The sequence below is a fragment of the Carlito syrichta genome, unplaced genomic scaffold, assembly GCF_000164805.1.
Source record: "Carlito syrichta isolate Samal-C Ts95f unplaced genomic scaffold, Tarsius_syrichta-2.0.1 Scaffold303451, whole genome shotgun sequence".
Taxonomy (NCBI): domain Eukaryota; kingdom Metazoa; phylum Chordata; class Mammalia; order Primates; family Tarsiidae; genus Carlito; species Carlito syrichta.
In genome coordinates this window covers 107,962-128,707 of record NW_007247547.1, presented here as the reverse complement: position 1 = coordinate 128,707, position 20,746 = coordinate 107,962, and the positions used below count along the sequence as shown (strand labels likewise).

At 34.6% G+C, this 20,746-nt stretch overlaps 2 protein-coding genes across 2 annotated transcripts in view; one reads left to right on the top strand and one right to left on the bottom strand.

Annotated features, from left to right (window-relative positions):
- Positions 1-900: 900 nt before the first annotated feature.
- CAPZA3 (capping actin protein of muscle Z-line alpha subunit 3) lies at positions 901-1,973 on the bottom strand. Its single transcript, XM_008058582.1, has one exon. The coding sequence runs from the start codon at positions 1,815-1,817 to the stop codon at positions 918-920; it is 900 nt and encodes a 299-aa protein (XP_008056773.1). The 5' UTR covers positions 1,818-1,973; the 3' UTR covers positions 901-917.
- Positions 1,974-3,833: 1,860 nt separating this feature from the next.
- The window catches only part of PLCZ1 (phospholipase C zeta 1), a 57,471-nt gene continuing 40,558 nt past the window's right edge, over positions 3,834-20,746 (top strand). Inside the window, exons 1-3 of the mRNA XM_008058581.1 lie at positions 3,834-3,943; positions 15,943-16,177; positions 20,124-20,325. Of these exons, the coding sequence (XP_008056772.1) occupies positions 16,114-16,177; positions 20,124-20,325 (266 nt within the window). The 5' untranslated portion in view covers positions 3,834-3,943; positions 15,943-16,113. The remainder of the gene's footprint in view (positions 3,944-15,942; positions 16,178-20,123; positions 20,326-20,746) is intronic.

Below are 20,746 nucleotides of genomic sequence, written 5' to 3'. Positions count from 1 at the left end.
GTTTGGGGGGGGGGGGGGTGGGGTGGGTGGGTAGAGTGACAGTGGAGCCAAGTTTACAAAGAGTCCTTCATCTGAGCTATATTTTTAATATCAGTTGGTTTCATGGAACGTCCAGACTTAAAGGTATTTATTGAAATTTACCCTCTCAAAGCTGAGCTAGGACTGAATTGAATTATATGAAGTATCACTTGTGGAGTGGCATTCTTTGCACACCTTTTCAGTTTAAAAGAAAGTCAAAAGTCATCCCTGAATACAGTGCATGTGCACACACACACGCACGCGCACACACGTGCACACACACAGCCTTAAACCTAACCACATCTGTAATTTTTCCGGTCCGCCACATTCTATAAAGCTAATTTAGTTTCTTTTATTTTTTCTTTTCTTTTCTTTTATTTTTGAGTTGGAGTCTCACTCTGTTGCCCAGACTGGAGTGTAGTGGCCGCTCCCAGCCACCGCAGCCTCGAACTGCTGGGCTCTGGCGATCCTTCCGCCTCAGCCTTCCGAATAGCTGGAATTACAGGCATGCGCTACCACGCCCGGCTGATTTTTTGATTTACTGTAGAGATGAGGTCTCGCCAAGTTGCTCAGGCGGGCCTCGAACCCGTGGGCTCAGGCAATCCACTCACCTCAGCCTCCCAAAGGCACGGGATTACAGGCTGAGCCACCAAAACTGGCTAGCTAATTTAGTTTCTAATAAATGTCTCTGCCCTTATGATAGTCACCACTGTGAAACACATAGACTCCATCCTTTCTTGCCTTATTGGTAAATATTCTCAAGTAAAATTACTTGTTACACTCTTCCCTATTTAAAATTGCATTGACTGAGTGATAGGCCTTTCTAGAGGTTGCTCCACTTTAAATAACCATTCCCCAGAAACACAACCGAGTCAAATCAAATTACCAGGAGCAACCCTTTATATTATCCAGTTGCACAACACACTTCTTGAATAAATGACATATCCTAATTTAGGATACATCACCAGGTTCAAGTCAGAGAGTATCCTCTGCCAGTCAATAAGAGTGCGGGTCACTGGAAGATCCCTTCGCAGAATTTTTCTCAGGGCTTCACTTGATAACTCCTGCAATTCTTCTAAGACGGCAGCTTGAAATTTATTCTCTTGTTCTTCCACGAGCCTTGCAAAACTTAGAGCCAGTTGAGCTTGGTTAACTACTTCTAAGCTTTCTTTCAGGTCCTTGGAGATTTGAAGATGAAGGTTGACACACCTGAAGAAGTGAGCTTGCAGAAAGATTCTTCCTGTTACTTGGGTTAGAAATGGGTTGACTTGAAAAATCCATTTAGATTTCCAAAGACCATTCCAGCACTCTCCTGTTTCATAGTTGTGATCCTCAATGCAAGCTATCAGGAATTCCTTGCTTTTGATAGTTTTTCTCATCACGTTGCAATTTCCTGTTGGATAGTGGTCACTCACATACAGTTTCAAGGCACACAGAACAACATTTCTCAGGTATTCTGCTTCATTCCGGATAATGCCATGACTTTGGATATCTTTCAACTGATTTTGAAGCAGGTCAAATTTGAAAGAAAGTTTGCTGTGATAGTCAAAAAATCGGTAGTCACCCATGACATTGTGGTGGGACAAGAGCACTGGATTTCCATCAATGCAAAGTGGAACAGAATATTTTTGGCAGTGTTGGTGGCCTGCGCACTCACCTTGATGGTGCATAAGTTTTTCATCACGGATAAGCAGACAGAGATCATCAAAGGCATTCACAAATTCCCCGGGAGGTGCCTGTATCAACAGTCGGCGAATTACTTTTTCTTTCTCTTTCCTACTCAGCACACTAAGTGCCATGTTTGGTTGCAGCAGAAGCAAAGCCTCTGGAATAAAGAGTGTTCAAAGGATAAGAGAACATTCCATGAGACAGCTTTCCCATCAAGGTGTTAACATTCAAGCTTAAGATTATTTTGTCCAACCATGAAAACAGGAACCTTGGCAAACTCTGAGGCGCCTGATGAGGTCACAAAGAAGCTTTCTCTGTGAAGTGTGGAACTTTTGATGATATCACAGTGGGTGTTCAGACTGAAAGGAAAATATGACAGTCACTAGACAGCGTGGTGCCCAACCATCCAGTTATATCTATTCTGAAGATTTAAGGAACTGCGTCTCCTGAATAGTCTTCTTCAAAAGTGGTGTGTCTTGGTGTACATTATATATTTGTCAGGGATCTAGCGAAGTAGCCCAGAGTTTCTAGAGTATTTGACAGCACTTTGCAACTTCCAGAATAATAATGATGTTGACTGGTATATAGGCTCTCAGAATAGCTGCCCAAACCCACTGGAAGCACATTTTGATGAAAGATTTGAATTTAAAGAAAACAGTAAAAATAAAATGAGATACACTGGCAGTTCATGGAAAAATGCTAGACAACAGAGAAAGCTGCGTTTTTATACATTATGAGTTTAGAGAGGGTCAGAAAATAAGCTAGAAGTCAAAAAGTTTCAAGGGTGAGGTAATGTGGAGTCGACATCTTGCTTATTGTTTCTGTGAGATTTGATTTGTGAGCTACCTTCAAAAATCAAAGCCAAAAAAACCACTGTATGTTCTCTGCTTTCTCCCTAGAAAAGTGGTGACAGTGGCAACAATTGATGAGTGTCAAGATCTTCTTTTTCACAAAGGGACAGAGTTAATTATGTTTGGAACCTCTGATGACAACTAATGGGGAGAGACATCTAAGTGAGAAGAAACAGTACAGAAGGTCATGAAAATATGGAAACGAGATATCCATTCAGAAGTTCTTTCTGCTCTCCTTTTGATTTATCCTTTTTACTTGACCCTCTTATTCTTTTTGAAGAGTCTTGAACTTAAGTTGCTCTCATTTAGGTCTGAACTGCTTCCTCCATGTCTATCCTGAGCTCTTCTGAATTTCTCTAGATTCTGGTATCTTTTTCTGATAAGAACATGAACTTTGCCATATTGAGGCATACTATTAATCTTAAGTTTTAAAACTTCTCTTTAATTCCAGCAACTGAAACTGCTGAATTTTGAGCAATGTTTTACCTTTCATGATTTTATAGATTGTCATTATTAATTTTATTCTTAGTTTTTCAAATGGAAATGTCTTTTTTTTTAGTTTACCTATATATAAGTAAGCTTGATTATTTTAGTTTTCTCTCTCATACCAAATATGCACTCACCATGGTATTCTTCATCCTTTTTGATGATACTTAAAAATGTTGCCTTTTGTGCGTGGTGTGTGTGTATGTGTGTGTGTGTGTGTGTGTGTGTGTGTGTGTGTGTGTGTGTGTGTAGCTGGATATTTGACTAATGTAGTAACAATAATTGTATAAGTCATGATGACTATTTATTGAACACTTTGTGGCAGATGCTGTGCTCAATGACATATTATGAACTCCTTTAAATCTTTTACCTTCCTTAATATGAAGAAATAATTTGCTCACCCTTTTGGATGAGGGAACTAAAGCTGAGAAAAGTTAGGTAAGAGGATGATCTTGAAGTCTAGCTGCCTCCCAAGTCTATGCCTTCAGGCAATAGATTGCAACCACTTGTTTCTCAAGTAATAATAGCTTTGTTTCTCAAATTTTTATTTTTTGGGTATTTTTATTGTACTTTGCCCTTTCATACCTTCACTATAGCATAGAAACTACTTAATCTTTTTGTTTTAAATATTATGTATCATATAATTATCTTGTCATTTATTTTAGCACAAGATATAATATCCTCTAAAAATAAAAATAAGCATAGTAAACTGAAGAAAGGTTAAATATTTCTTTAGAAATTTTAAATTCTCAATGCTTTTTTGTGAGAATTTTCTTAACTTTGTTGTGCTTTATACATGGTTTTGGTCGAAGATTCAGGATGACTTTAGAGGTGGAAAAATTAACTTAGAAAAAACTCAGAACTTACTTGAAAAATTAGATATTCAATGCAATACTACTCATGTGAAGCATATTTTTAAGGTAAGATGATATCCACCCCCTGTTTTCCTACTCTAGGAAGGACTTAATGCAATATAAGTGAATATCATTAGCTACTGGGATTACCCTCTACATAAAATACATATGAAAAATTAGCCTCTTAAGAATGATAGCAAGTGACCAGACACAGTGGCTCATGTCTATAATTCCAGCACTTTGGGAGGCCAAGGTGAAAAGACTGCCTGAGCCCATGGGTTCGGGTTCAAGACCAGTCTGGGCAAATTGGTGAGACCTCATTTCTACAATAAATTAAAAAAAAAGAATGATAGCAATTAATTATGTTAACTTATAGTTACGATCAATATGAGGAGGATTTAAGTAGGAGGTAAAATTAATTGCTGATAAAATTTTAAAGAATACAAGGCTATCAGTTTTGAAAAATTTTCTGACTATACAAGAATGCTCACATCTGATTTAGGATTGCTTGCATAATTAGATTAAAATAATATGAATAATAAAATAGCAAATGAATTGGATGTTAGTGATTTGTAGAAGGAAAGAAAAGTCAGTAAGCCTAATATTAACAGAAGGGAAGAAATTATAAATATTAGCACAGAAGTGAAATAAAAAAGAAAAAATAAAGAAATCAATAAGACTAAGACTTTTTTTGACAGGATAAATAGAATTGACAAACCCTTAGCAAGCCTATCTAAAAGAAAAAAAGGAAAACTCAAACAAAATTAAAATGAAAAATAAGATATTACAACTGATCTCACGGAAATAAAAAAAGTCACAGGGACTCCTATGAACAGTCATAAACCAACCATCATGAACAACCTAGAAAAAAACGGAGAAATTTCTAGAAACATACAACCTACCAAAACCGAATCCAAGACTAGAAAGCTTGAATAGACCAATAACAAATAGGAAGCCTGAATCAGTAATCAAAAATCTCCCAACAAAGAAAAGCGAGGACCTCATGGCTTCGCAGGTGAATTCTACCAAATATTTTAAAAATAATTAATACCAATTCTTCTTAAATGCTTCCAAAAAAACACAAGGGGGAACACTTCCAATCTTATTTTACAAGGCCAGTATCACCTTGATACCAAAGCTGGACAAAAACACTACAAGAAAAGAAAACTACAGGCCAATATCCTTTATGAACATGAATGCAAATATTCCTCAACAAAATACTGTGAAATCAAATTCAACAGCACTTTAAGAAAATCATACACCATGACCAAATGAGTTTTATCCTTGGCATACAAAAATGGTTCAACATATAGAAATCAATCAATGCAGTATACCACATTAACAGAATAAAGGATAAAAATCACATGATCACTTCAAAGAAAGCATTTGACACAATTTAACAACCTTTCAGGATAATAACTCTCAATTTAGGTATAGAAAAAACTTAACTCACCATAATAAAGTCCATATATGACAGGCCGACAACTAACATCATACTCAATGGTGAAAAACTGATTTTCCTCCAAGTTCCAGAACAAGGCAAGGATGCTCATTCTCATCACTTCTATTCAACACAGCACTGAAAGTTCTAGCCAGTGCAGTTAGTTAAAAAAAAGAAACAGAAAGCATTCAAATTGTAAAGGCAGAAGTTAAATACTTTCTTTTTTATAGATGGCATGATTTTATATGTAGAAAACCTTAAAGACTTTGCCAAAAAGCTATTGGAACTAATAAATTCAACGAAATGGAAAGATATGAAATTAATGTACAAAAATCATTGTGTTTCCATACACTAACAATGAACCATTCAAAACAGAAATCAAGAAAACAATTTCATTTACACTAGTGCCAAAAAGAATCAAACCCTTAGGATAAATCTTAATCAAGGAGGCAAAAAACTTGCAAAACAAATCTATAAAACATTGATGAAATATATTATAAAAATACAAATAAATAGAAAGACATCCCATGTTAATATGTTTATACTACCCAAGGTGATCTAAAGATTCAATGCAATTTCTATGAAAATCCCAATAACATTTTCCACAGAAACAGGAAAAACAATCCTTAAATTCACACTGGACCTCCCCCACCCCCTCAAAAAAGAGACCCTGACTAGCCAAAACAATTCTGAAAAAAGAAGTACAAAGCTGAAGGCATTATAATTCCTGGCTTCAAAATATATTTTAAAACTGCAGTAATCATAGCAGTATGGTATAGGCATTAAAAACATACATATAGACCAATGGAACTGAATAGAAAGTCCAGAAATAAACCCATTCATTTGTAGTCAACTGACCTTCTACAGAGGTGTCAAGAATGCATTGTGGGGAAAGGACAGTCTTTTCAATAAATCATGTTGGGAAAACTGGATATCCAAATGCAAAAAAAAAAAAAAAAAAAAAAAGAAATTGGATTCTTATCTTAAACCACACACGAAAATCAACTCAAATTGTATTAAATGTAAGACCCAAAACTTTAAAACTTCTCAAAGAAACAGGGAAAAAGCTGCTTAACATTAGGCTCAGCAATAGTTTATTGGATATGACACCAACGGCATAGGTAAGAAAAACAAAATAGATAAATGGGATTACATCAAGCTAAATGGCTTCTGTACAGTACAGTAAAGGAAATAATCAACAGAATGCAAAGGCAATCTACAGAATGAGACAAAATATTCGAAAACCATATAACTGATAAAGTGTTAATATCCAAAATAGACAAGGAAATCCCAAAACTCAACAGGAAAAAAACTCACCTAATTTGATTAAAAAATTTGCAAAGGAACTGTACAGACATTTCTCTAAAGAAGACATACAAATGGCCAAAAGGTATATAAAAAGGTGTGCAGCATCACTTATTATCAGGGAACTGCAAACCAAACCACATAAGATATCACATCATACCTGTTAGAATGGTTATTACATAAATAACAAACAAAAGTCAGATTAAGTGTTGGTGAGGAGATGGAGAAAAGAAAACCCTTGCATACTGTTGGCAGGAATGTAGAGGCACTGCCAATATAGAAAACAGCATGAAATTTCCACAAAAAATTAGAACTAGAACTCCCATATAATCCAGTAATCCCACTTGGGTATATACACAAAGAAATAGAGATATCTGCACTCCCTAGTTTATCGCAGCATTATTTACAATTGCCAAGATATGGAAATAGCCTAAGTGTCTATCAGTGGATGAATGAATAAAAAAGATGGTATGTGCATACGATGAAATGTTGTTCATCCCGAATAAAAAGGAAATCTTGCCATTTGAGACAACATGGATGAATTTGGAGGACATTGTACTAAGTGAAATAAGTCAGACACAGAAGGACAAATACTACATGATACCACTTACATGAGAAATCTAAAATAATCAAACTCATAGATGCAGTGAGTAGAACAGTGGTTGCCAGGGGCCGTATTAGTCAAAGAGTATTAGGTTTTGCAATACAAGAAGAATAATTCCTGGAGATATGTACAGCATAGTGCCTATAGTACATAGCATTGTGCCGCATACTTGAAACTTGCCGGAGGATAGATCTTAGGTTGAGTGTTCTTATCACACACATACGAATAATGAAGAGGGCAGAAGGAAACTTTTGAAGAAAATAGATATGCTTATAGCTTAGATTGGGGTGATAGTTTCATGGCTATTATTTATTAATATCTCCAAACTCATTAAATTGCATACATTAAAAATGTACAGCTTTTCAGATGTCAGTTACATCTCAATAAAGCTATTAAAAGACAAAACAAAACAAGAAAAAATGGGTAATCTGAAAAACCATTTTGTTTCTCTTACTCTCAAGGAAAAAACTGAGCCAAAAATTCTCTTTGTTTGAAGAAAGGAGGAGGCAACCTGGCTCAATTCTGTCACTAGATGACGAAGGAAAAATCATGAATAAAACAAGGAAAAGGCATTTTAGCTGAGTTTTGTACTAGAAGATGATGGATTTCTTAGAGAATCAGGCAAAAATGCTGGACTGGCCAGTCCAGATAGTTAGGAACATGGAAATTCTGTGTGACTTCTTTTTTTGAAAGCAAGTACTCAGATAACAGATTCTGTTATCTGAGTTGTGTTATTACTAATACAAATTGGGGTTACCCTGTTTGCAAACCAACAAGTTAACCTGGTCTAGCTTCATGGATATTGACAGAGGCAGGCTTGTGGGTCAGAACAAAGGACAGCTTATTACGCACAGAAATAACAGTTGCTAGAGCATTAGCATTTTGATGTCATTTGCCTATGCTGCAGTTCCTAAATTGTGATATGAAGAGGACTAGGTGACACATACAGTGGGTGACAGGAGAGGAGCCTCAAGTTTAAGGAAACCTGATCTTTTAGGATGGGCAATAAACCTGTCTGATCTTTGCCCTGGAGGATGTCATTATCATTATTATGGTGGGCAGTAAACAAAACTGCTTTTTTCCCCTTCCCCCTGGAAAGAGACACTATCTTTACCAAAGCTGTTCACTAAACAAACATCTTTGAAAAGCCATTCCTGAAGAAAGGCGATCAATACTTCTGCTCAGAAAACATATAGAAACACAAGAGACCTATGGAGAACTGACTTCCAACAGCCACTTCTCTCTATAAGACTTAGCCCCCATGTTTAAACCACAAAGAATAGGTTAGAAAAAAAAAAAAGCTGTACTTCTCAGGAGACCGCAATAAAAGACTAATGTCTCAGAGTTATTTTTATGGATCCAAGTAGTATATGCTGTCATAAGCCATCAGAATTTTAATTAATTCATGGCCTACACCACATTTAAAGAACACAAATTTTTGTAATTATTATTTGTAAGATTTCTCCTCTTCCCACAATAGTAAATAAAATTCACATTCAACACTATATAGAGGTGGTCATATATGAAATCTATATCAAATGTGGAAAATGTTGTAAATTTTATTAAGTGATTATCAGGTTGCTTTGAATTATCTTCAGATAGAGCTGTCTGAAGTGGAATTGAGTAAATCACATACCATATTTAAAGGCATTTTGCAGAATGCCTAACAGTTATAAAAGTACAGAAATGACTCACTAATTAAAATTAATGATTATTTGGACATGGGTAGCCTGGTGGGTCTATTGTTTAGCAAAGCCTTTTTGGAGTGCCTATGAAAATAATGTTAATTATAAAAGTTAGAGGGGCAGAGCTTGTATAGAATATATCAAAGACCTCTTTAAAAGAGCCTCAAGTAATTTAGAAGCATAAATCACATATAAGCAATAGTTTATATTGCTCATAAACTATTATATATATATCATGATAAACTATTCTTATCTACTTAAATAATTCTAACTCCACTAATAGGTAGATACTTTGTTGCTTTAGTCTAGATTGCCATGTATGCATTAATATATTGATTAAACAGAGTGCTTACTGAATTTTGTGGATAGTTGAAGATTAAGCTTCCTAAATATTCAAGTAATATTGCTTTACTTGCTGCTAGTCTTTTCACACTTCATGAATGTACCTTTTGCCAGAATAGCTAAAATTAGTCCCAATAAATCTTACTTTGGTGACAAAAATCTTTTAATGTGTCAGAGCATGGAGATTCTTGGCTCTAATAGACCCTAGCTGTATAGTACTTGGCAAATCAAAAATCTCTATGAGCAAATTTCTTAATCTGTGGAATGGGAATACTAACATAATTATTTCACAGGATTGCTCTGAATACTAGATAAGATATGAATGTACCTAGTATCAGACATGGCAAAAAATATATATTCAATAAATATATGTTACTCAACTGTGCTGAAAGGAAACAAACAACCCATTAAAAAGTGGGTAAAACATGTCTCAAAAGAAGATATATGAGCAGCCAACAGACACATGAAAAAGTGCTCAGCCTCACTAATCATCAGAGAATTGCAAATCAAAACCACATTGATATACCACCTAACCCCAGCAAAAATGGCCATCATTAATAAAACAACAACAGATGCTGGTGAGGATGCGGAGAAAAAGGAATGCTTCTACACTGCTGGTGGTAATGCAAACTAGTGAAACCTCTATGAAGACAGTGTGGCAATTTCTGAAAGAACTGGAAATTGACTTTCCATAAGACCCAGCAACCCCTTATTGGGAATATACCAGGAGGAACTCAAGTCATTCTACCAAAAAGATATCTGCACACGCATGTTTGTAGCAGTTCTATTTACAAAAACAAAAACATGGAAACCATGCTGCCCATTGAAGCTGGACTGGATAAAAAAAAATGTGGTACATATACACAATGGAATATTATGCAGCCATAAAGAAGGACACACATATGGACTTTGCAGCAATTTGGATGGATTTAGAGTCTATCATACTCAGTGATCTATCACAGAAAAAAAGAGCAGAGTACCATATGTTCTCATGCATAACCAGACCTTGAACAATTATCATAACGCTATAAGAAAGGGATTGGCAGTAGTGGGAAACTGCCAGGGGAGAGAGGGTCATACCTCATCAACAAGGGTACCTTCATAATGAGTATTTGTAAATCTAACCCCAAATTGTACCCCAAATCTTTAAAATAAAAAAATAAAAATAAATAAATATATGTTAAAGCTGCATTGGTTATGATTATTCAAAAATATACAAAATTGAATTACATTTATTTATTTTCTAAAGAGCTGACAAATTCTGACATGAATGTATTTTCTTACAAGGTGACTTTATTATAAATTTGAGTAAAGAACATATAACTTTATGATCTTGGCAATATATTCTGAACTCTTTCTACAAGATTAATTATTAATTCAAAGCTTGAACAGCAATTCTCTAAGGTTTTTAAAAAAGTTTCTTTACTAAAAATAAAATAAAATCTTTATTACTTTTATCATGCAATAGTCTTTATAACATTTAAATATTTTACAGGAAATATTATATGTTATTTTAATATATATAGCAAGTCTTATGTTACACTTTTGATTATTGGTTGAGTATCTTATACAATTTCAGGATTTTGTTATTATAGGATTTGCCCTGAGTCTTCAAATTCACTAAGGAATTAACCACTATTACATCTGTAGCATGTGCATGACACTCTGTAGGAAACTGTGAATTGTTAAAAAAAAAAAAAAGAAACTAGTGTTATCTCTCTCTTATGGGCAGAAAAAGGAATACAGAGACTACTATTTTGTAAGTATGTTATAATAAATGTCATTGGCAGTACTAACAGGGAATCTGAGAAGAAAGAGACTCTAATTTGAGCTTTTATAGAAGATGCGACAAGGAAGGTATAATTTTTGCTGGACTTTAAATAATAAGAAGCAATATGTGTGGAGAGCAAGGTGTGTTTGGAGAATAAAAAGTAATCAAACATGACTGGAGTACAGGATGCATGAAGGGGAAGTGATAAGAAATAGCTGTGAATGCCAGTTAACAGTGAGATGATGGAAAGCTTGAATAGTATACCACAGAAATTCAATTTCCATTTGTAGGCAATAGGTAGCAATTGAAATTTTTTGAGAAAGGAAATATTACATATTTTGGGATAAATTCCTTGGCAGTAGTGTAGAATAGATTGGATGCTAGAAGTCAGAGAGAGATATTATTCCTTGACTGCTTCTTCTCTACAAACTTGCAACCTCAAATCAACTCAGCCACTAATATTGTTTGGTTCTTCCTCAAGTTTGTGGGTTCTTACTTAAGTGAGATATCATAATTTCACAAGATAAGACTAAATTTATTTTTTAGATAAGACTAAATTTATTTCTTAGATAAGACTAAATTTTTTTAGTCTTATCTAAAAAATAAATAGCATCATATCTTCTAAATGTTACGTTTTCTCTTTTAGCAGACAAACTAAAAGAAACCTTTGCATTTCTTCCTCCACTCGTTCATGATCCATTGCCATAAGCTTTGCTTTCACGCCTAACCTGAAAAGTGCTAAATCCACAGGTTAGCCTCTCTTGTGCATTTCATTTTATTCTTCTTTTCTTAAAAACTTCCTTGTCTTGATTTCCATAATATTACTCTCTCCTAATTTTCTTTTAACATCTGTAACCTTTCCTTCTCCTTCTGTCCTGTGATCATTCATTCTACTTGCCTCTTAAAGTTGAGCCCTTTATTTCTCTTTACTCTACACACTCTTTCCTGAGCTATCTTTTTTTTTTTTTTTTTTGAGTTGGAGTCACCCAGACTGGAGTGCAGTGGCCGCTCCTAGTCACCGCAGCCTCGACCTGCTGGGCTCCGGCGATCCTTCCGCCTCAGCCTTCCAAGTAGCTGGAACTACAGGTGCGCGCTACCATAACCAGCTAATTTTTTGATTTATTGTAGAGATGAGGTCTCATCAAGTTGCCCAGGCGGGTCTCGAACCCACGGGCTCAGGCAATCCACTCACTTCAGCCTCCCAAGGCACAGGATTACAGGCTGAGCCACCAAACCCGGCTCCTGAGCTATCTTATTGACTCTCAATAGCTTCACCTATTTCTTAAATAGGAAAAAGTTCTAGCCTAAATAACAAAGCCATATAAATGCCACCGTTTGTTCATCATCTGCCATCTTCAGGGCGCTGATTTTTTTTTTTTTGCACACATTATATTAACAAATATCTAAGGAAGTTATTTTTAGCTTTTTACACGTAAAGATTTTGAGGACAAGAATGTTGATACGATTTTTTTAATATCTCACATCACGGTAGGAAACTCGTGTCTGGCTCTGATTCCAAAATTCTTACTGTGTTTTTCTCTGTAACACATCGTTTTCCTATTTCCTCAACCAATTGCCTACTGGCTCTCTCTGCTTGGATGCCCCAGAGATACTCCAAATTTAATATATTTAAAATGAAACTTATCTTTCTCTTCAAAACTGTCTGTCCTTCTTTATTTCTTTTCTTGGTTAATAGCACAATTCTCTCAGTTATTTAAGCCAGAAACCAGATTCCCAGACTCTTCCTTTTACTTCATCTCCATGTCAAATTTTCAGTCTTTTAGGTCTATATTCTTGCTATACTAAGTCAATTGCTTTTGAACTACTTGCTACTGCAACTGTGGTTCTCAGAGCAGAATCTTTGGTGTCCTCAGGAACTTGTTAGACTTGCAAATTCAGAAATAATGACGCTGACTGCATTTCAACAAAGCCCTAGGTCACTCATGTGTACATCAAAGCTGAAAATCCCTACACACTGTTTTCTTTGCTTTGAATACTAACATCTACTTTCTATAGAGTTACCAGAGTGATCTTTCTAAAACTAAAATCTAGCTATATAATTTTTCTCCTTAAAGCTCATCAATAACTTCTCAGTGTTTCTGAATGGAGTCTAAGCTCCTTAGAGTGGCATCCATGAGCCCATAAAATCCAGCAGTGTCTCCCACCTTATGGCTGCTGCAGCTTCACTGTCTTCCTATTTATACGCTTCTGTTCCATATCTTTGTGCGTCCAATTTATTGTCATTCCAACAACCAGAATGAGCACCTTTCCTCTCCACTTTCAGATAAATACCTTCCTTCTCATCTTTGAAGACTCAGCTCCAGAGTCACTTATTCTAGAAAGACTCTCTTTTGGCCATTCAGGAAGAATTGTCCATCTTTCCTTACTGTGTCTATTATCTATAAAGTTTAAATTGTAGCACCTGTAACACTTTCATGCCCGCTTTCCTTTTCTAGACTATAAGCTCCCAGAGGGCACTGACAATGAGTTACCTTTACATCCTTATTATCCAATATAGTATCTGACTCATAGATTTTGTTAGGAACAAGGAAAGGAAGAAGACAAAGTTGCCATTATTTTAAACTAATGTCAGAGATGGGTGAAAAAAGAAAGTGTCAAGTCATATCATTTCCTGTAATATATTTTGAATGCTTCATTTTTAGCACTTCAGGGACAATTTAAAAATGCTACATCTTACATTAAAAATAAATTCTGTGTTTTGATAAATCAGCTTTCTCATGACATCTTTTATTTTAAATAACATTTCATATTTTTACTGCCAAACTGAGCAATGGAAAGTGGTTACAACATGAAAAGCTTCATTGCTTTTTGAAAGTGGATTATCAGAATGACTAACAATAGAATTATTTTAGTATGTTCTTTTATCCTCATTTATTCAACTCTTCATTTAAACATATAATCATTAAGCTCCTACTCTACAGTGGGTCTAGTACTAGGCATTGGGGATAAAAAGAAGAAAATATCTGCCTTCATAAGGTTCATGGTCTTAAAGTATAAGGTGTATTTCCAAATATACACAAACACTGAATAAATTGTATGGGAGAGTTCTTTTTATAGTGTTTGCAAAGAATAACCACCTAAGGAATATTTTTTAAAACAGGAGAAAATACCTTTATGAGGTGCGACTTGAGATTTTGCATATTTTCTGTATATGTATTTTTAAATCTCTTTCCCGATTCACTCTAAGCCTAAGGATATATTTAACTTCTTTATCTAATTATTGCTTAAATGCACATATTTCATCAGAATCATAACATTGTTTGGGTGTTAGACGACATTCCGAATACCTTCAGTCAGGTACTCTTTTAAGTTCTGAGGCTACAAGAAACAAATGACAGACTCCCTGTCGGAGGCAATTCTAGAAAGAACATAGATAAAACCTCTCATTCCAGTGTAGTAAACCCTAGGAAAGAAGAAAGTGCAGAATCTTATAAGAACACAGAGGAGAGAGATATCTAAACAGTCTGGAGAGGACACACAGAAGGACATAGGGAAGACTTCTAGAAGAGACGGCACTTTTTCAAGGATTAGTAGAAATTAGAAAAACATAAAGAAAAAAATGGCATTCCAGACAGAAAGAACAGCCTGTACCACAGCAAGAGATAGGTTGGTATCCACACTGTAATTATTCAGAGCATCTGAAGCAAGGTGTCAGAAGGAAAAGAAGAACAGAAACCATCAACGACATCCTAGAGTCTTGGATGTCACACAACATAGTTGGGGTTTTTTCTAGAAGAAAAAGGAGACACACTGAGAAATTTAAGAGGGAGTTGAAATGATCAGATTTGCATTTTACATAATTTATTTCTGCATTTATACTGTTAGTCTGTGTAATAGTGTGTTGACTTTTTTTTCTTCCCACTGCTCCTCTGCGTGGTTTTGGAGTTGGTTCAACTCTTTGCCTAACACACCTGTGGGACTGGGGACAATTTACACGAGAGATTTGAGCTTCAGTTTCCTCTTAGAGAGGAGACTCTAATACAACGGTACTTTTAAGTTTTAGCTGCTATCACATGCTTAGTATTTAGTTTTGCAGCTTTCTTGCTCATTGCTTCCCCTGATCATGACTCAGTTTACCAGATCTGGCTTGTGTCCTCCATCATTACTTATTTCTTGTTGCTTTCCTTTTCCTTTTCTTTTTCTACTAACATTAGGTCTTCAGTGATACAACCCTCAATATTTTGTGTGACTTTTATTTTTCGGTAATTTGATTAATTTATGATCCTCAATTCTTTTTTTGATTTTAATCAATTATAGCAATTATATGGATTTGTACAATTTTGTTTGACATTTATATCTCCAATTCCTTTAATCTCAGATGACAACTTTGATCTTTTAGGAAAACACAAGACAAAACAAATTACCAGAGGTCGTTTCAGATGACCAAGTTCATATGCTACTTGAAAGTAATAACATTTTCATTATTCAGTGAATGATGCATATTTTATCTTACACTCCTATTCAAGAAAGACCATAATTTTATCTCTATATACTTTAATTTAATTTAATTTAATTAATTTATTTATTTGAGTTGGAGTCTCTCTCTGTCGCCCAGACTGGAGTGCAGTGGCCGCTCCCAGCCACCGCAGCCTCGACCTGCTGGGCTCCGGCGATCCTTCCGTTTCAGTCTTCCAAGTAGCTGGAACTACGGGTGTGCGCTACCATGCCCGGCTAATTTTTTGATTTATTGTAGAGATGAGGTCTCGCCAGTGATCCATTAACTTTTTCCTAACTTTGCTCACTCAATACAGTTTTACACATTTTATCTGAAATAAGAACCCAATGTAAGTTTGATCTTCTTTCCAGTATACATTGCTATATATAGTACATAAAAACTCTAAGTTTCATTTTGGGTATTTTTTTATACTCACAATATGAGCCCACCATTTTTTTTAGTAGGATAATGACCGACTGAGACAAGGAAGAATCACCATAGAAGAATTTAGAGCAATTTATCGAATTATTGCATACCGAGAAGAAATTATTGAGATTTTCAACACATATTCTGAAAACCGGAAAATTCTTTTTGAAAGGAATTTGATTCAATTTCTGATACAAGAACAATATATGATTGAGAAAAGTAAAACTACTGCTTTAGAGATCATTCAGAAATATGAACCCATTGAAGAAGGTATGTTTGTATTTCAGTTTTATCAGGATATTTATATGCAAAGTATTTTTATGACAGTTATTAAACTCAAATTATTGGGTGGGTCAAATTTTTTCTAAAAAATATATTTTATAGCACATATATATATTTTTTAGAAAGATATACTGTGTAACCATGACATTCTTTCCTACTACATTGTCTAGCTTTTTTCTTTTTAACTTTTTCCATGTACCTCTCAAGTGTTCCAAGACAAGCTCAGGTGTTACATGCAACTTATTAGAAGAAAGCATATTAATTTGATGAATAAGATAAAAGCCCCATTAAAAGCAGTCTTCCATTTTTATGCATCATATTATTGAAAATATATGAAAACTAAATGAGCTAAATGAAAAAATTTCTAAGAAGGAAAGAAAATATTACAAAATCACACATTTTTCCTATTTATAATTATAGTTGTCTACAAATTTTCATAAATATTTAAAGTTGTTTTGTTTTTCCTTTATTATTGAACACATAGTCATTTGGTGACCATAGTCATTAAATGACCATTAGGCTGATAATCTGTCACTCAATTTTGTGATCCTTGTCCCATCTCCTGATGGGTAAAACTCTTCAAAATTTTCAGTTGTTCTCATTTAAAAGTAAAATAATAAAGACATAATACAATAAAATATTCACAAAATGGCACAAAACCATTGTTAAAGCATAATGTTTAAACCTCACAGAAATTAACTGATGGTATAGCTCAAAATATTCATCTAGCAAGAAGGTATGAAAGTCCGTGCTCTGCATTTGAAAGTTGGCTTAGGATGTCAATGTATAACATATGATAACATGGGTTGTAATAAAACTAAAGTTCTTCATAGAATCATACATTCATCATTTATTTACATATTTATTTGTAACAACCAAGTATGGTTCTCAGGGTTGGGGTACAGTGGAGAACGAAGCAAGTAGGTCTTGTGTTTCTGACGGGGATTGGGGGAAAGTTGACAGTAAATAATTAAGCATATAAAAGCATTGTCTCAAAGACTAAGTGCTGTGAAAAACAAAATAGGCTGGGCATGGTAGCTTATGCTTGTAATCTCAGCACTTTGGAAGGCCGAGGTAGGAAGATTGCTTAAGCCCAGAAGTTTGAGACGTTGCCTTAATAATGAAGATGATAATAATAATAATAATTTAATAATAATAATAATTTAACCAAGTGTGGTGGTGCACACCAGTAGTCCTAGCTACTTGGGAGGCTAAGGCAGGAAGATTGCCAGAGCCCAAGAGATTGAGGCTGTGGTGAGCTGTGATTATATCACTGCACTCCAGCATGAGTGACAAAAGAAATCCCAACTTGAAAAAAAGGAAGGAAGGAAGGAAGGAAGAAAAAAACAAAACAAAACTAAGAAGATTATCATTGTATTATCATAGAGTGTAATGACCTGGAAGTTCTAGTTCAGGCTAGGTGTTCAGAAAAATCATCTCCAAGGATATGGCATTTGAGCCGAGACTTAAATGATAAGAAAGGGCAACTCACCTGACAAAATGAGAATGGTGTCTGAGGTCCAGGGAAGGGAAGCATTGGACCTGAGTTGGAGAATTCAAGGAACAGAATGAGGACAGTGTGGTTATAACTTGGAGAATGAAGGGAAGATGAGTTTGGAGAGCTTGACAAAGATCGAATCATGTAGAGTCTGTAGGCCATAATGAAGAGATCGGCTTCATGACTCAGTGCCATACTAAGATTTTGGAGAGTTTTAAACATTGTAGTGGTATGACTCAGTGCAGTGCTAGTAAGTTTGGTCTGAGCACCATTAAATTTTTGTAGGTTTGCAACAAGAATAAAAAGCTTGCACCAGAATGTTAAGCATATATTACTAAGCACACCCAATGAGTTCAGCTATTTTTTTTAATAGCAAGATTTTAAGGAAGTAGTGAATTGATTATGTTTGAACTTAAGCTCTTTATGTCATTGCCAACTGGAAACCTCCAGTTTATAGACAAGTACTTTCAGTAGCACTGATCTAGTGAACATTACAAAAAAAATTTACTTTGGCACTGTCGTCTTCAGGTAGTAATTAAAAGATACAACAGGATATTGGAGATGGTGGCAGTGACCACTGTGGGAATTGTGTTCGCATTTTAACTACAGTTACAGTATTCATCCATTTCATCTTTTGAGCCTTCACCTGCTTCAGATACTCAGATACTCTCATACACAGCTGAGACATTACTCTTCATTTATTTGATTATTGATCACTTTGGAGTCTTATTAAGTCTTATTAAGGCCAATTTGAATTATGATCTTATAGCTTCCAATACTGCCAGGCTTCTCAATCTCATCCTTCATTGGTATGTGACGTGCATTAAATGAGGTTTTTAAACATCCATGTGATTAATCAATCTGGCAGTTTTTGAGAGCACAAAATGAATTTGTTTTATATTCCTTTACCAGAGATATTTACTTAATTATTTAGTAGTTCAAAAGGGCTAAGCCAATCACTGTTAATTGTAGGGAAAAAGAATACATATATGCAAATTATTACCATTATAATACATGATTCATTTACTCCATATACTTTCATCTTCCCACATTTACATGGCTTTGAAACAGAGGGTTTGTATCCCTATAAACATTTTATTTATTTTTCTTTAGCCTTTATTTTTAAAAATAAAATAGTAATAGCATTTTGAATGCTGACTTTTTCACTTTCCCAATGTTATAAACATTAACTAACGTCACTATATATTTTTTATAAAACATTAGTCTAAATTCTTGCCTAGTGTTGTATCATGTTTTGAGCTTTAATTTGCTTCCTCTTCTATTTATTTTGCTTTTATTAATAATACTAGTGTAAATATTTTTGCACATCAATCTTTGTTCTGAGTCTTTACTTCTATAGGATAAATTCCTGAAAATATAATTCTTTGCCAAAGATCATACTCAAGTCAAAGGAATTACTCATGTCAGATTTTCTTTTGAGGCAAACTGAACTATAAAGAGCAACAAACATTTATAGAGCTAATGACATATATGGACAGGTTCTGTGATTCTCCCCCATTCAACAGATATGAAGAAGTTAAGTAACCTGTTCAAGGTCACATGAAAAGTAAATGGATATGAACCCAGGCTGTCTGGTTTCAGAACCAAGTTTATGCTTAAACTGATAAATTTGGTCCATACTGAGTAAAATAATTCAGAGACAAATTTCTGAAATCACATATAAATGACCCAGCAATCCCATTCTTAGGCATGCACCAAACAAGAGTGTATTCATATTTTCACCAAAAGACATGCACTGGTTGTTTATAGCAGCACTATTTTTAATAGCCCCAAATAGAATAGTATCTAAATGCTCATCAAGAATAGAATGGATAAATAAATTGTGGCATACTCATACCATGGTATGTTATATATAGCAATGGGAATGAACACTGTATAACTACATGTAGCTACAGAAGTAAATCTAAGAAGCATAATGTTGAGTAAAAAAAAAAAAAGGTGCAAAAAATACATATTGAATGAGTTCATTCATATAAGGTACAAAAAACCAGAGGATTAATCTATGTTTTCAGAAGCAAGAACAGTGGATACACTTGGGTGGGGTGAGTAACTAGAAAGCTAGTAGGATATAGGTTTCTGGGGTGATGTAATATTTTGTCCTTTGATCTGTGTGCCAGTTATCCAGACATGTAGCTTGTGGAAGTTTATTGATCTATAATAAGTGTACTGTTTTGGGTTTTTTAAAACTTAAGAACATTAGAAATTATTAAATAATACGTCTTTTACTTGAATGTTGATGTAGAAGAACAAAAGATATTCACTAGAAAAATGTATTTCCAAAGAAAAATTTAGAAATAATACTCTACATGAATATTTTAGAAGGATACTCTATTACTGAATAAGTTTACAAGTGACATGTAATTTTTAAAATCTTACTCATGGTGTTTCTGCATCTTTTCAACTTATCTTTTATAGTTAGGAAAGAGCAACAGATGTCAGTTGAAGGTTTTACAAGATACATGGCTTCGCCTGAATGTCTACTATTTAAACATGAATGTGGAAGAGTTTATCAAGATATGACCCATCCATTAAATGATTATTTTATTTCAAGTTCACATAACACATATTTGGTATCTGATCAATTAGTGGGACCAAGTGACCTTTGGGGATATATAAGGTATTTATTTTCATTTTTTAAGTTTATTATGCTTTAAAACCATTGAAGCTCCTGGTAGTGTCTACCTCAAAAGGCAGGAGTGCATGATAAAAAGAAGGCTATGTGGTTTTCCAAACTCATTAAGAACAGGAATTTTTATTTGTTATATATCGTGAAGATCTAACATTTGGATGACATGACAACATAATTTATTGTATGCATTAGTATCATATACTTTGCTTCTAATCCTGCCTGCTGACCTATTCTCCATGGTTATGGCCCCTCTGAAGTTTGCCAAATAACTTGGATACTTATTTTAAAAATATGAAGAAAATTTTTATTGTTTAGCTAATTAGAACATTCTAGATTTTAACAGTTATGGTTAAAATTAATTCCCAGGAATCAAGACACAATGCTATAAGTAAAATCAACACATAAATAC

Excerpts from the sequence above, each read along its gene's own strand:
- CAPZA3 (XM_008058582.1), bottom strand. The coding sequence starts at position 1,817 with ATGGCACTTAGTGTGCTGAGTAGGAAAGAGAAAGAAAAAGTAATTCGC.